Source organism: Pristiophorus japonicus, chromosome 11, assembly GCF_044704955.1.
Source record: "Pristiophorus japonicus isolate sPriJap1 chromosome 11, sPriJap1.hap1, whole genome shotgun sequence".
NCBI classification, from domain to species: domain Eukaryota; kingdom Metazoa; phylum Chordata; class Chondrichthyes; family Pristiophoridae; genus Pristiophorus; species Pristiophorus japonicus.
The window spans coordinates 87,380,738-87,396,720 of record NC_091987.1 but is presented as its reverse complement, the minus strand read 5'-3'; the positions used below and the strand labels follow the sequence as shown (position 1 = coordinate 87,396,720).

Sequence of the window (15,983 nt, the reverse complement as noted above, 5' to 3'; positions counted from 1 at the left end):
ATGACCTCATTATGTCCCAAAGTGCTTTACAGCCAATGAAGAACTAGTAACTGTTGTAATGTAGGAAACACGGCAGCCAATTTGCGCACAGCACGCTCACCCAAACAGCAATGTGATAATGACCAGATAATCTGTTTGTGATGTTGGTTGAGAGATAGATATTGGCCAGGACACCCCTGATCATCATTAAAATAGTGCCATGGGATCTTTTACGTGCTACCCACTGAACCATGGCTGACACTTCAAAAGTCAATTTCAAAAGAAACAATAATTCACATGCTGTCAAAAAAGAAGAAAAAACTTCTGTAGAACTGTTTGTACACCTTATACATAGTCAACCTAGTGGCAAGCAGAGCCGGCACCAGAGGAGCCCCAAAGAGGCAACTCTTTCTAAAACTTTTTTAATAGTTCCGGTGTGGGGCCAGGGGGTGCAGGAGTGTTCCTCCAAGCCCTGCGAGGAAAGTTAGTTTAGGTTTCCACAGCCCCAGGTTTCCCCCTCCCCACAACTTAGCTGACCTTTGGACACCGGCGGTGGCCTCCTGCTGCCCAACATTGTGCTCCTGCCTGCTGGCAAGCTTCTGCTTCCTGATATTCAGAGGGCGGCTGACTGGGGGCATGCAGATGTGGCCTGGGAGTTGAAATCTTCTGGACCTCACGCTGCCGAGGTCAAGATGGTTTGCCACCTGCTTCAGCCCTCACCTTCCCAATTCCTACACCAAGTTAAAATCGGGGCTATGAAGTGTTTATCATTTACCTGTGCATATGCTACAAAACTGATGTGCGATACCCATGTTGTAGATCCCGATATCTTCTCGCCTAGTCAAGGGATACATGTATTTTGAAATTTGTGACAGAAAGTCCCATAATCTATTTTTCCTTCTGGGAGAGGATGGTATGGAAGTTGGTCACCGCAGAAAGAGTGCAAGTGAAAAAATACATTTTGGATTGTAGAGAAATTGGGTTTGGAGGAATATAAATGAAATTAAAACCAACTATAACGCTGACCTTTTACCAATTTAGCATGAGCTTTGGTTTCAACTCTGTATTGGCAAATACAGCATAATTAGTAAATTTATTTTGATATTTCTTGACATATTGCACACTGATGAAGATCAAATATGATGTGCAAAGTACCCCCCACTCCCCCAGGCAAAGTGATTGAATATCTGACCAATATTTAGTGTACAAGCTCACGCATGAACATTTGCCATTTAAGGAGCGTTACTGACATCGTGGAACTGCACTTCAGTGAAACACACAATACAAAGGGGGAAGCTGGAAGAGGAAAACAATAATCACTTCACAATGATTTTTTGCAGTCCTCCCTGGCAAAGGAAGTTTAACATCCTTTTGTCTGACTTTCTCTTGACTTAAATTTTGTTTGCAGTTATTGAGCATGATGGCTCAAGGGACCCGAGATAACATCGGTGGAGATAATTGTTAGCCGAACAGAGCTTCAGCTGTGTATGAATAAAAAAAATTTAAAATTGCAGATGTTGGAAATCTGAAATAATAACAGAACATTCCAGAAACAGCAGGACAGGCAGCATCTGTGGAGAGAACATTGGGATTCATAGCAGCTTGACCGACTGAGGGTTTCCAACATTTTATATTTTTACTTCAGCTGTGTATGTTGTGTTCTGTTGCTTTTTCAGAACCTACTGCTTTAATTTCTTTCAACCTCCTAGTGATGATAGCAAGGTTTTAAAAAGATTATTTGCATTCCTGGCTGAATTTTCAACACTGAGGAATGTTGGTGCGAGAGAAGGGTTCAATTCTACTTTTATTAATGGTTATCTCGATATACAGTAGAGTCCCCTGTACTCCATCCTAACCTTGAGCAACTTACATTGTGCCAGCTTCATTTATTTTTCTTATTTCCCCTACTCCTGTACTGAGCATTCTTAAGACAGTTCTGAATGAGATTACCGAATATTGGATAGTTGTCTGCTTTGACTTTCTTGTTGAAGAGCTTTGGTACATTTAGAACAATGAGAGAAATCCATGATCCATGATCAAATAGGAGAAGGAATTTTTTTTTTAAAAGAAGGAAATTAAACTTTGAATTTAGGAATTAAGCTGTAATTTGCTATACTTAGGTTTGGCATCTTGAATTGGAGAGTTGTCAAAGAGACATGGCAAATTGAAAGTCATTCAGGAAATGGTTCCACCTTAGTAGAGCCAGTAAGGAGTGAGGGAAAAACACCCACGCTGAAAATGCCGTAAGTACTGCAACTTCTGAATAATGCCAGGGCAGCAGCACTGATGGTGTCAAGTCTTCAGCTTCAAAAGCCTATGAGGAAGTGCTTCTGGTTTTCCAGTAATTAATTTTAGTCAAAAAATTGGGATCCTGAACTCCGTGGCTGATTCCAGTCACAGTTTATTTTCTAGCAGTTGAATGTACAGAGCAGCACTTGTGATTGAATTTACTTAATTCAATCAGTACAACTTGACATTGTGCAATAAAATAACACATCAGTTGTCTGTCTTGCTTGACATACCCTCCTTTGTTTCCCTTCCGAACCTAGCCAAAGCTAGTCCTTGCAGCTTTCTGTTCCTAATAAATCCTCGCTGGACCTGAATATCAGTGTTGTTTCTGCCTTTGTTTTTATCGGTCTGTTCACAACTTGAAAGGCAAACCTGCCAGATGAACCCTGGCAAGAGTCCAGGAACAGAGACTTCCCAACACAATCGGTGTGAGGTGTTTACTGAGACATACAAATAATTAGGTTATTGTGCAGTCTTTGGGCAAACAATGGCACTTAAGGTCATGACACCTGTCCCATCAGCGTGGATTAGATTTAAACCCAAATAAATGGCCCTGCTCTAACCTATTAAAAAAACTCACTCTATCTCAGGGTTTTAAAAAATAATTTTGAATGTTTCTATTAAAACAACTGAGGAAGTATGCTTTGTTTTGCTCATGAATATGAGCCTGATAAATCTAGAAGCAAGCTTTGGTTGAAATCAAGATTTGCTAAATGCATTTAATTAATATCTAATTAATATTGATCTGCTAGGAGCAAAGATAAATTTGAGTAAACTCTCTTATGCTTTCAACATCAGTATTGCTTTGGAGATGTTCTGAAAAATTGAACTTGTTCAGGCCAAAATGAGTAGTGCCCATTTTGTCGACTGAATTGTCCTGGGTAATAATGGTCAAATGAATCATCAGAATAGTTGATGAATCACTCACCTGGTGCTGATTCAGTAGTGTGATTATCCTATAGATTTACAAAATAGAAGTTTGTTTATACTCCCTGTCCATTTTAAATGTATTGATGACTGAAGTCGGAGTCAAAATGCTGCACTAACCAGTTTGAGCTCCATGAATCGTTTCTATGTTGCACAATTAGAATGTTAGCTACCTATTGGGCAGTTGAACAATTGGCTGTAGCTGGCAATGTCAAATTTTAAGTAGGGTGTACACATTTTCCCCATTTGCCACACTTTGGAGAAGTAGTAATCAAGCCAGAAACATTTAAAACCATCTTCAGAATTGTTCTACATATATGTCCCCATGGGATTGAGGTGAAGAATGTCTGTTAATGATCTTCTTTACAACTCCCATAGGTTTTCTTCTTACTCTTTTTATTTCAATAACAATGACCGATTGTAAATTAATTGAGAATTTGGTATGGCAGCAATCTATTTTAAGATAGAAAAATAAACATCACTATATCAATTGGGTTTTTCTTTGGGCAGATCGATTTAAAACTAATAACAACAACAAGATCAACTTGTATTTATATAGCGCCTTTAACGTAGTGAAACGTCCCAATGCCCTTCACAGAAGTATTATGGGATTAAATATTTGACATGTGGGCAGGTGACTAAAAGCTTGATCAAAGAGGTAGGTTTTAAGGAGCGTCTTGAAGGAGGAAAGAGAGGTAGAGAGGTTTAGGCAGGGAATTCCAGAGCTTTGGGCCTAGGCAACAAAAGGCACGGCCACCAATGGTTGAGCAATTATAATCAGGGATGCTCAAGAGGATTTGCATTCTAACGCCATAAACATAATTTGGAAAAATCCTGAATTGCATTTGAATAAGGGGTTGAAGCTTCAATGTATACCAAATCTTCAAACATTTTGGACAGCTGTAAGTTTTTTCTAACTTCAAGGGGGTTTGATGAATATTTTGTGTAAAGTTGTGCGCTCTCATTTGTGGGATTTCTAGAACTAAAGCCGTATAACATTTCTAGAGCTAAAGCAGTAATTTGCAATACTGTGAACAACTGGAATTGCTAGTATAAAGCAAGCATCAAATTTAATTTGTGGGTATCTACTAATGAGACTTGGCTGTGGAAGGTCATTTTGATTTTTCACCTGCATTCATTTGATTTGGTTCTGAGTTAATCAGTTTGCATTGCATGTGAACAAATGCATACTTTTGTGCTTAAAACGCAGACTTGAAATTTGACAGAGTCTGGCGATCCAAAGATCATTTGAACTATATCCATGTGGAGAGCCACTCAAAAGAATAGCGTGATTTTGATACATTTAGAACATAACTTTATTTATAGATCTGTACAAAGAAATAGCAGTTTAAATGAAATTGTTGAGGAACCTACTTGCATTGTTTAAAGACTGCAGTATTTTGGATGTCCTGCCCAATATATTTAATATGTTAGTTTTGGATTGGGGCCTCAGTGGCTTATGGAATGAGATACAGCCTGTTTAGACGCAAGTGTTTTAGACCAAATAACTGTCAGAATACTGTATATAGAGCATAGACACTGAATGCTCTAAAACTGTAAAGCCAGAAAGATGCTGTTAGCATAGTGTATAGGTCGCACAGCTGGTAACACATGAGGAAGGCCCCCGTAGTAGCAATAAGGGCTATTAAAATCCCAAGCTTTCATTTGGTCTTATTTAAAATGCTCCCTGGAATGAAATGATGCACTGCATGACATTTTCCTTTCGTAACAATGTGAGTTTAATTTAAATGATTGCATTTTTGCATCTGTGTTTAATCCAAAGCTTTTAAGTATCCAGATTCTCTTAATGCCACAGTGTTGGGTACAGTGATTAATATCACGTGATTTTTTTTTTCCCTTATGATTCTTTGCTGATATCAACAGTGTTCCCTCTAATTTATTCAATCGAGTGTTTTGATTAAATATTCGGCAAATATAATAAAGTTAAATAGAAACTATGTACGGCAGCAATACATATTATAAAAGATCATAAAATTATTCTAAGAGTACTATTTAAATAAATCAAAGAAAAGAAAGGAAAGGCTCATTTATATAATGCCTTTCATGACTACCAGATGTCTCAAAGCACTTTACAGCAAATGAAGTACTTTTTGGAGTGCAGTCACAGTTGTAATGTGGGAAACATGGCAGCCAATTTGCGCAGAACAAGCTCCCATAAACACCAATGTGATAATGAACATATAATCTGTTTTTGTTATGTCGATTGAGGAACAAATATTGGCCAGGACTCCGGGGATAACTCCCCTGCTCTTCTTCGAAATAGTGCCATGGAATTTTTTACATCCACCTGAGAGGGCAGGCGGGGCCTCTGTTTAACGTCTCACCGAAAGATAGCACCTTCAACAGTGTAGCACTCAGCCTAGATTTATGTACTCAAGTCCCTGGAGTGGGACTTGAACCTACAACCTTTTGACTCGGAGGCAAGTGTGCTACCCACTGGGCCACAGCTGACACTGTAATACATACTGTAAACCATATATTTTGAAGGAATTTTACGTCAGAATATCTACTTGTGAAATTTGTGTCAAAAGCTGATTTTAAATATTTTAATAGTGACGGGCTTGCATAACTGCAATGATATCAAGATTTCAATAAAGTGTGAAGTTAGATGTGTGAAATTTTCATACAATATTCACTGATCAGTTACAAAAACCTTTTGAAACTTGGGGTTTGTCTCCAGAGAGCATTTTGAGCTGTGTAAACCTAGGTGATCCAGAGTATTCGCAACCTTAGTGTCATATTTGACCCTGAAATGAGCTTTCGACCACCTATCCGCAGCCTAACTAAGACCACCTATTTTCGCCTCCGTAACATTGCCCGTCTCTGCCCTTGCCTCAGCTCGTTCTGCTGCTGAAGCCCTCATCCTCAAATTCTGCCCTCTTGAACATCCCCCATTATAACTGCTCATCCATCGGTGACTGTGCCTTCAGCTGTTTGGGCCCAAAGCTCTGGAACTCCCTCCCTAAACTTCTCTGCCTCTCTACCTCTCTTTCCTCATTTTAAGATGCTCCTGAAAACCTAACTCTTTAACCAAGCTTTTGGTCATCTGTCTTAATTTCTTTTGTGGCTCAGTGTCAAATTTATCTGTTTTGTCTTGTAACAGTGCTATGAGGCGCCTTGGGACGTTTTACTACATTAAAGATGCTATATAAATAAAAGTTTATTATTATTACTTCTTCCTCTAGACTTGACTATTCCAATGCGCTCCTCGCTGGCCTCCCACATTCTACCCTACGTAAACTAGAGGTTATCCAAAGCTTGGCTGCCCGTGTCCTAACTCGCACCAAGTCCCGTTCACGCATCACCCCTGTGCTTGATGACCTACATTGGCTTCCGGTTAAGCAACGCCTCGATTTCAAAATTCTCATCCTTATTTTCAAATCCCTCCATGGCCTCGCCCCTCCCTATCTCTGTAATCTCCTCCAGCCCCACAAACCCCCCGGGGGTCAGGTTCCCTTCTGACCAACTTGAGCGATTTCGAATCGCTCCCCCTCCCTTGAATTCTGTACTCTGGATTTATTTGGCGGGGGGGGTGACAAAAGTGCAGAGGACACTGTTTGATACAAAGAACTTTGGTTTTATAGCAGTCAAAGTAATACAGGCTTATTACTCTAGTAAGAAAATACACGGCTAAACTTACAATCACTCTAATAAAGAACAAGACAAGGAAAGGTACAAGATCAAACTTAAAATCACTCTAATAAAGTACCATACACTACACATTCAAAAGGGGGTTGCAGTAAAATTATACCTCCCACCTCCCAATACCTAATTCTAGCTAGGTTAGACTCCAGGGCGGCAGGGACTTGTGCTTACCAATCCTTTTGATAGTTAATGGTAGATGGTCTTCCTTCCTTCAGGACTTCAAGGCTGGAGAAGTTAGTTTTACAATTGTCATGTTGGTTTCTCTCCTTGTCTTGATGAGGTAGTAGCGACCACCTCTCTCCCCCACTAACCTCTGTTGAAAACAGGGGCAGTTAAATAATTTCACTGTTCTAATCTTGCCGCCCAATCTGTTCACAATCCTTTGTATAATTTTGGCGGGCTTGGTTCTTCTTTGTAATATTTTGTCGGGCTCGTTAAGATATGTCTTGGGTGGATTGATCTTCAAAAAACTGTTTCCTGATGGAAAATTAGTTTGGTAATTGCAATGTCCTCTTGTGCTTAGTCTTTCGCATACAGGCTGGATTGGGTCTCTTTGTGATGTATATGCTGAAAATGGTTTGTCCATGTTGATGGGGAGCTATCTCTGGGTGATACTGTGATGGTAATGTCTCTTGTGGAGGAAGATTTCCAAATACTCATTCTTCCAGACAGGTTACCTCAGTCTTCACACCCAGACAGTTCCAGCAATCAAGTGGGCTTCCTTTGTTCCCTAGGTCCGCCCACAGGCTTGAATTTGTCTTGTAAAGTTCGTAGTTTCTTGCATAAGCACTTTAGAGTTCCAAACTTTTCGGTAGATAGTCCCAAATTAAATTTCCTTTCGAATGAGCCCAAACACGATGGGGGGGGGTCTGGTGAATTTTACTCTCTGCACCCCCAAGATGTCTACACTCCTCTAATTCTGTCCTCCTGAGCATCCCTTATAATCATTCAACCATTGGTGATCGTGCCTTCTGTTGCCTAGGCCCCAAGCTCTGGAACTCCCTACCTAAACCTCTCTGCCTCTGTACCTCTCTTTCATCCTTCAAAACGTTCCTTAAAACGTACCACTGTGACCACCTGTGCTAATTTCCTCTTGTGCGGCTCGGTGTCAAACTTTTAAGCGCATAATACTCCTGTGAAAGGGCCTTGGGACGTTTCACTATGTTAAAAGCACTATATAAATACAAGTTGTTATTGATAACGTACTGTTGATTATTGGTTTGTCAGTATTGGGAGGAATTTGACATAATGAATTAAGATGACAGCACAAGAAGCATGGGCACAATGGTAAAATATATTGGCTTAAATATAACTTTTTCTATAGTGTACTGGTACGACTATGCTAAATAAGCCGAGGGACAACACTATCTTTTGCCAAAGGCACTTCCATTCCCCAGCCCCCCCTTATTTTCCTCACTTCAGAAGATGTCTGTGACCTTTGTTACTTCTGTTTGAATAGATGCATGAAAGAAAAGGGGTTGAATGGATATAGGAACAGGGGTAGGTAAATGTGATCAGAACTATGTGTTCGCGTAGAGGGCAAATGCCAACTAATACTGGTTAGGCCCAATGGCATGTTTCCATGTATTTCTGATGTGGATTCTGTTTTATAAAATTTGGGAGCGAGCATTTGCAGTATAAATTCTGCTTTTACTGCTGATTACTGTATTTTTACTTAGTATCTTTTATCTCTTGTATTTCAGGCCCTCCTAGTGCACCAGTAGATGAACGATCAGGAACACCTGACAGTATTGCCTCTTCCTCATCTGCAGCTCATCAGCCTGGTGCTCAACAGCATCAGCAATCCTACACAGCAGTTCAGCCTCAAGCCGGCCAGATGGAAGGTAAAGAGACTATTGCCTTGCCAACAAACCTCAATTAATACCAAAGAGTCAGGTTAAATGGAAATCGTGTTCGACTAACTTGACTGAATTTTTTGCTGCGGTAACAGAGGGCAGTGCAGTTGATGTGTACATGAACTTTCAAAAGATGTTTGAAAAAGTACCACAGATTAGGCTTGTTAGCAGAATAGAAGCCCATGGGATAAAGGGACAGTAAGTAGCAGCATGGATACAAAATTGGCTAAGGGATAGAAAACAGGGAGTTGTGGTGAATGGCTGGAGGGAGGCATACAGTGGCTCTACCCAAGGTTCAGTACTAGGATCACTACTGTTTTTGATATACATTAATGACTGGAACTTGGGGGGGTACTTGGCACAATGTCAAAATTTGCAGATGACACGAAACTTGGAAGTGTAGTAAGCAGAGAGGAAGATAGTAATAGTCATAGACAGGCTGTTGGAATGGACGGACACACGGCAGATGAAATTCAACGCAGAGAAGTGTGAGGTGATACATTTTGGTAGGAAGAATGAGTCGAGACCATACATATTAAATAGTACAATTTTAAAGTGGGTGCAAAAAATGAGAACTGGGGGTGCTTGTGCATACATCTTTGATGGTGGCAGAACAGGTTAATAAAGCAGTTAATATAGCATAGTCTTTATAAATAGAGGCATAAGAGTATAAAAGCTAGAAAGTTATGCTAAACCTATATAAAACACGAGTTCAGCCCCAGTTGGAGTATTGTGTCCAATTCTGGGCACCACACCTTAGGAAGGACGTGAAGACTTTGGAGGGGGTACAAAAGAGATTTACTAGAATGTCATTCCTCATCCCTGTAACCAATTATGTGGATAGACTAAAGAAGCTGGGGTTGTTCTCCTAATAAGAGACTTGATAGAGGTGTTTAAAATCGTGCAGTGTTTAGATAAAGTAAATAAAGAGAAACTATTTCCAATGGCTGAAGGATGGATAACAAGGGGACACAGATTTGAGGTGATTGGCAAAAGAACCAGAGGTGACCTGGCAAAAAACTTTCTTAGGCAACGAGTGGTTAGGTTTGGAATGCACTTCCTGATAGGGCGGTGATACAGATTTAATTGTAGCCGTCAAAAGGGAATTGGATAAATAATTGAAGGAGAAAAAATTGCAGGGATATGGGGAAAGAGCAGGGTACTGGGACTAACTGAATCGCTCTTCGAAGGAGCTTGCGCAGATTCGATGGGCCAAATGGCCTCCTTCTGTGATGTACTGTTCTTTGATTCTATGATTCTAAGCATGGTTGAAAAGGCAGGTTTTGTGGTAACTCGTAAAGATCATGAGAAAAGTAACAAGATAATAGAGTTCAAAGAATAGGATCAAGTTGGCTGAAGGCTGTGCTTAAGCACAGAAATTTGAAGATATACAGGAGGCCAGAATTATTTGACCGAGTGGCATCAAGGAGCCCTAGTAAAATTGAAGTTAATGCGAATCGGGGAAAAACTCTCCACTGGCTGGAGTCATGTCTAATACAAAGTTGTGGTTGTTGGAGGCCATTCATCTCAGCCCCAGGACATCGCTGCAGGAGTTCCTCAGTGTCCTCGGCCTAACTATCTTCAGCTGCTTCATCACTGACCTTCCCTCCAGCATAAGGTCAGAAAGTGAGATGTTCGCTGATGATCGCACAGTGTTCTGTTTCATTTGCAATTCCTCAGCTATATGAAGCAATCCATGCCCATCAGCAAGACCTGAGTGACATTCAGACTTGGCTTGGTAAGTGGCAAGTGCCAGACAATAACTATCTCCAACAAGAGAGAGTCCAACCACTGCCCCATGACATTCAACAGCATTACCATTACCAAATTCCCCACTATCAACATCCTGGGGGTCACCATTGACCAGAAACTTAACTGGACCAGCCACATAAATACTGTGGCTAAAAGAGCAAGTCAGAGCTAGCTATTTTGCGGCAGGTGACTCTCCAAAGCCTCTCCACCATCTACAAGGCACAAGTCAGGAGTGTAATGGAATATTCTCCACTTGCCTGGATGAGTGCAGCTCCAACAACACTCGAGAAATTCAACACCAACCAGGACAAAGTAGCCAGCCTGAGTGGCACCTCATCCACCACCTTAAATATTCACTCCCTCTTGTAGATGGTACACACTCCCTCCACTTGTGGCTGCAGTGTGTACCATCTACAAGATACATTGCAGCAACTCGCCAAGGCTTCTTCGACAGTACCTCCCAAAACCGTTACCTCAACCACATAGAAGGACAAGGGCAGCAGGTCTATGGAAATACCACCATCTCCAAGTTCCCCTCAAAGCCCCATACCATCCTGACTTGGAAATATATCGCCGTTCCTTTGTCATCGCTGGGTCAAATTCCTGGAACTCCCTCCCTAACAACACTCTGGGAGTACCTTCACCACATGGACTGCAATGATTCAAGAAGGTGGCTCACCGCACCTTCTCAAGGGCAATTTGGAGTGGGCAATAAATGCTGACCTTGCCAGTGATGCCCACATCCCATGAACGAATAAATAAAGAAATAAGGATAAGGGGTAAGCCATTTAGGACCGAGATGCGGAGGAACTTCTTCACCCAGAGAGTGGTGAACCTGTGGAATTCTCTACCACAGAAAGTTGTTGAGGCCAATTCACTAAATATATTCAAAAAGGAGTTAGATGAGGTCCTTACTGCTAGGGGGATCAAGGGGTATGGCGAGAAAGCAGGAATGGGGTACTGAAGTTGAATGTTCAGCCATGAACTCATTGAATGGCGGTGCAGGCTAGAAGGGCCGAATGGCCTACTCCTGCACCTATTTTCTATGTTTCTATGTTTCTAAATCAGTGGGCTTAACAGCGAGGGCTGGCAGGTATGGTTGGAGAACACTGAAGAGGTAACATGGGGTTAGATCATGGATTGATTTGTAAATGAGGATGAGGATTTTGACTTCAATTTGTTGGGGATAGGGAGTTGGTGGAGGTCAGTGAGAGTGAGGACAAACAGTAGTTAGTGCAGGACAGTATATGAGCACCAAAGGTTTGGACTGATTTTAGTTTGTATATGGTGGGAGGGCATTATAAAAGGCATAGAAGTAAAACTGGAAAAAGGGGAGTTAGAAAAATAAAATATTGTGATAACAAAAGGGTGGACAAGGATTTTAGTAGCAAGGCGGTATAACATAAAGGCATGTGTGAGATATTGCAGAGATGGAAGTATGTGGTCATGATGGATAGGATATAGAGTTTGAAGCTCCACTCTAGGACAGAAATCGCACTAAGGTTTTGCAGCATGTGGTTCAGTCTCAGTGAGCAGACAGAGGAAGATGACGGGGATGGAATCAAGCAATGCTACAGAGTGGGAGCCAACATAGGTAGATTTGTTTTTCCTAATGTCCATTTGGAAGAAATTCTGACTACTTGGTGACTTGATAAGCAAACTGTTTGGCAACATAAAAGTAGTCACTGGATGCGGATTGAGGGTAATGGTGGACATGTAGAACTGGGTGTTGTCCGCATTAATATAGAAAATTACTTCATACCTCCAAGTAATGTCATCAAGGAACAACATCTAATTAAGGGAAAGGGGTGATCAAGGATGAAATCTAGCGAAATCCAGGGGTGACTGGCAGAAGGAGAAACCATTACTGGAGATATGATGGGTACATTGGGCAAATTAGGAGTGGAACCATGTGAGGACTGTCCCACGATATGGACAACAGAGGAAAGGTGGTGGAGGAAGATAGAGCATCAAATCATATCAAGCATCACATAGATCAAGGAAGGATAATTCATCACGGTCACAATTACAAGGATGTTGCTGACCAGGACTGTCTTAATGCATTGGGCAAGGGGAATGCCAGAGTGAAGGGTTTCAAACAGAGAATTGTGAGAGTTGAACATGGAGTTTGGTAGTGATAATTAATGCAGGGACCTTAGAGAGAGAAGCGAGTTTAACAATGGGGTGGTAGTTTTTGAGGAGGAATGCTGCTGATAGCAGTTTTAAAGGAGAAGGCATTAGAGTAAGGAAAGATGAATAAGTGGCCAGGAGCTAGATGAATCGGGACCAAAGGGAACAGGAGGTAATTTTTGGAAATTAAGAACTTGGAGATGGGGAGATGCTATATAACAGTATTCAGTATTCTGAAAAACCATGAGTACAGTCCACACCCCTTTAAAATGCTGCTTATATTGGTCAAAATGCGCTATTAGCCATTTGCAATAATGTTAATTTCAAAGTTGCCAGTTCTAGTTTCTTAAGTGCTCCATTTATTTTGGACAGAAACAGCTGTGCTTACTCATGTGATACTATAGAAGTGAAGTACTCCTTAAAAACTGATGCATGTTTTTGTGTATATATATTTAAAGATATATATATTTAATTAAAATAACACCATGCCTAATAATCCCAATCCCTGAATTTCTGTCCCCAAATGTATGGGTTATTTAAGTGGGTATGTGGGTACGCTGCAGGTGAATGAAGGAGAGAAGCCGGGTCATGCTGACTGGCTGTCTGGTCAGGTTTTAGCAGCCGGTCCCAAGGCTGCCAGCACTGGGTCACAGTGTGTGTGTTATACCGACCATGTTGTGTAACGGGCAAGTTGCGTTCACACTAACGCGCCTGCTATAAGCAGTTGGGGGCTCTACCTCCAAACTCTGAACACTGTTTTGCAAATTGTAGCACTTTGTGATCATCGGATGTATCGGGTACAAGCTATATTAAATATGTAGTAAATAGTTTCAGTACGTCGTAAAATATATCTGCCCAGAAATTGCAGTTGACGGCGTAGCCATGCAGTATGCCACTGACCTGCGAAAAAAATATGAACTTAGCTGATGGGGGCCCTCCTTCGCAATGGCCCGCAGATCGCCGGGGCGCAGCATGTGTGGAGGCATACCTGGCATCACGTGGGCCTGGTGCTCAAATCAGGACACCGAAGGTGAAGTGTCTACCTCCAATTCTGGTAACTTACATTGGGTGAAATGCAATATAATGGATTTTCAAAATAATTATAAGGATTAGGAGAATAAATAGTTCCAAAATGGCCTACTCTCTCTTTCTCACACACAGACCCACCTTAAAAAAAAATTATTTGGGAATCAGTTCTTAAATCTAATCGAGTTCTGATAAATCATTGAAGCTCTGAAATTTCATATAAAATAACATGGACAAGTGATACAAATAGAAATACAGCACAGCCCAAACAAAGATCTGAAAAACCTGTACATTAATCATTGGAGATGTTACGGATAATTTTATAATTCATTACATTACATTCCAGAGCTAATAGATTGAGTAACTGTCTCTATCTAATCCCCTTGCGCTGGTACAAAGAGACCCTACTTCAGTTTGCATTAACCGTAAAATTTTACTCCCTAATTGCTGGGCAGTTGGTGGGCAAGGTGGTGTGGATTATCTGTCGAGGCATACCTTGACAGTTCACAGGATTTAGCGCAAGCGCATGCAGAAATCCTGAACTTGCGGTAAATTTCAAAGGCGGTATAACAGCGTACTCTGAGTAAAATCTGCCCTATCATTTTTGTTTCACTAGAACTACAATAAATTTTTAAGTATCTCCTACAAGGTAGTTAAAAAAAAAAATTAACATTGTTTGGGTGGTGCATTCGTTCGTATGATATCTTGTTCTCTGGGTTTGAATCCAACCTCAAACAATAAAAGAAATATCGAGCTTGCATTTATATAATGCCTTTCATGACTTCAGGATATCCCAAAGGATTTTACAGCCAATTAAGCACTTTTGAAGTGTAATCACTGTTGTAATGTAGAAAATAATACAGGCAATTTAAGCACAGTGAGGTCTCAAATGCAGCAATGTGATAATGACCAGATAATCTGTTTTAGTGATGTTGGTTGAAGAATAAATATTGGATAGGAAGAAAGTCTCCTTTTCCTGCTAACTACAAAAGGCCTCATGTGAAATTAGTTTGAGCCTCCTTACCTCAGTTCCTAGTGAGAATGAGCAACAGCATGAATCTAGGTTTGCTAGTGGTGTTGGGAGGTTTTAAACTAATTTGGCAGGGGGTGGACACCAGGATGTGGCATTAGAAAGGAGAAACAAGATGCACAAAGGATTGGGAGAGACAGATAGCACTAGAGTTAAGATATAGTATGTTCTTCAGTGGGGTCAGACTAAGAGAGAATACAAGAAAGTCTAAGATAGGTTTACAGTGCATGTGTGTAAATGCACAAAGTGTGCTAAATAAGTTTGGTGAGCTGCAGGCGCAAATAGCCACATATGATGATGTGGCGATAACTGAGACCTGGCTCAAAAAAGGGCAGGATTGGGTACTAAATATTTCTGGATATAAGGTGTTCAGGAAAGATAGGGAAGGAAAGGTGTTCTTGATTAAGGAGAATATTACAGTGCTGGAGAGAGAGGATGTCCTGGAGAGGTCAAGGACAGAATCTGTTTGGTTAGAATTAAGAAACAATAGAGGTGCCGTTACATTACTAGGTGTGTTCTATAGGCCACCAACTAGCAGGAAGGATATAGAGGAGTAAATTTGTAGGGAAATTACAGAACAGTGCAAGAACTATAGAGTAGTGATAATGGGGTACTTCAACTATCCTAACATAGACTGGGATAGTGATCGTGTAAAGGGCAGAGAGGGAGAAGAATTCCTGAATTGTGTTCAGGAGAACTTTGTTGGATCAGTACGTTTCCAGCCCAACGAGAAAGGAGGCATTGCTGGATCTGGTTCTGGGGAATGAGGTGGGTCAAGTCGAGCGAGTGTCAGTAGGGGAACATTTAAGGAATAGTGATCATAAGCTTCAGATTAGCTATGGAAAATAGAGAGAGAGCAATCTAGAGCAAAAATACTTAATCAGAGGAAGGCAAATTTCAATGGGTGAGAATGGATCTGGCCTGAGTAAATTAGAATCAAAGATTGGCAGGCAAAACTGTAATCGAACAATGGGCTGCCTTTTAAAGAGGAGATGGTACGAGTATAGTCAAGGTACATTCCCACGAGGGGAAAAGGTAGGACAACCAAAGTCAGAGCTCCCTGGATAACGAAAGAAATCGAGAGTAAGATGAAGCAGTAAAGGGCGGCGATGTCCGGTTACAAATACAAATGAGAACCAGGCTGAATATAGAAAGTTCAGATGGGACGTGAAAAAGGAAATAAGAGGGGTAAAGAGAGAGTATGAAAATAGATTTGGCCGCTAACATAAAAGGTAATCTAAAAATCTTCTATTAGCATATAAATAGTAAACGAGTAGTAAGAGGATGGGTGGGGCCGATTAGGGAACAAAATGGGGACCTACGCATGG

General features: G+C 41.0%; 1 protein-coding gene across 5 annotated transcripts in view; it reads left to right on the top strand.

Annotated features, from left to right (window-relative positions):
* Window positions 1–15,983, top strand: part of tfg (trafficking from ER to golgi regulator) — a 223,374-nt gene that overhangs the window by 162,803 nt on the left and 44,588 nt on the right. For all 5 annotated transcript variants that reach the window (XM_070893680.1, XM_070893679.1, XM_070893681.1 and 2 more), the window contains one exon: window positions 8,565–8,705. In XM_070893680.1, coding sequence (XP_070749781.1) covers window positions 8,565–8,705 — 141 coding nt within the window. The remainder of the gene's footprint in view (window positions 1–8,564; window positions 8,706–15,983) is intronic.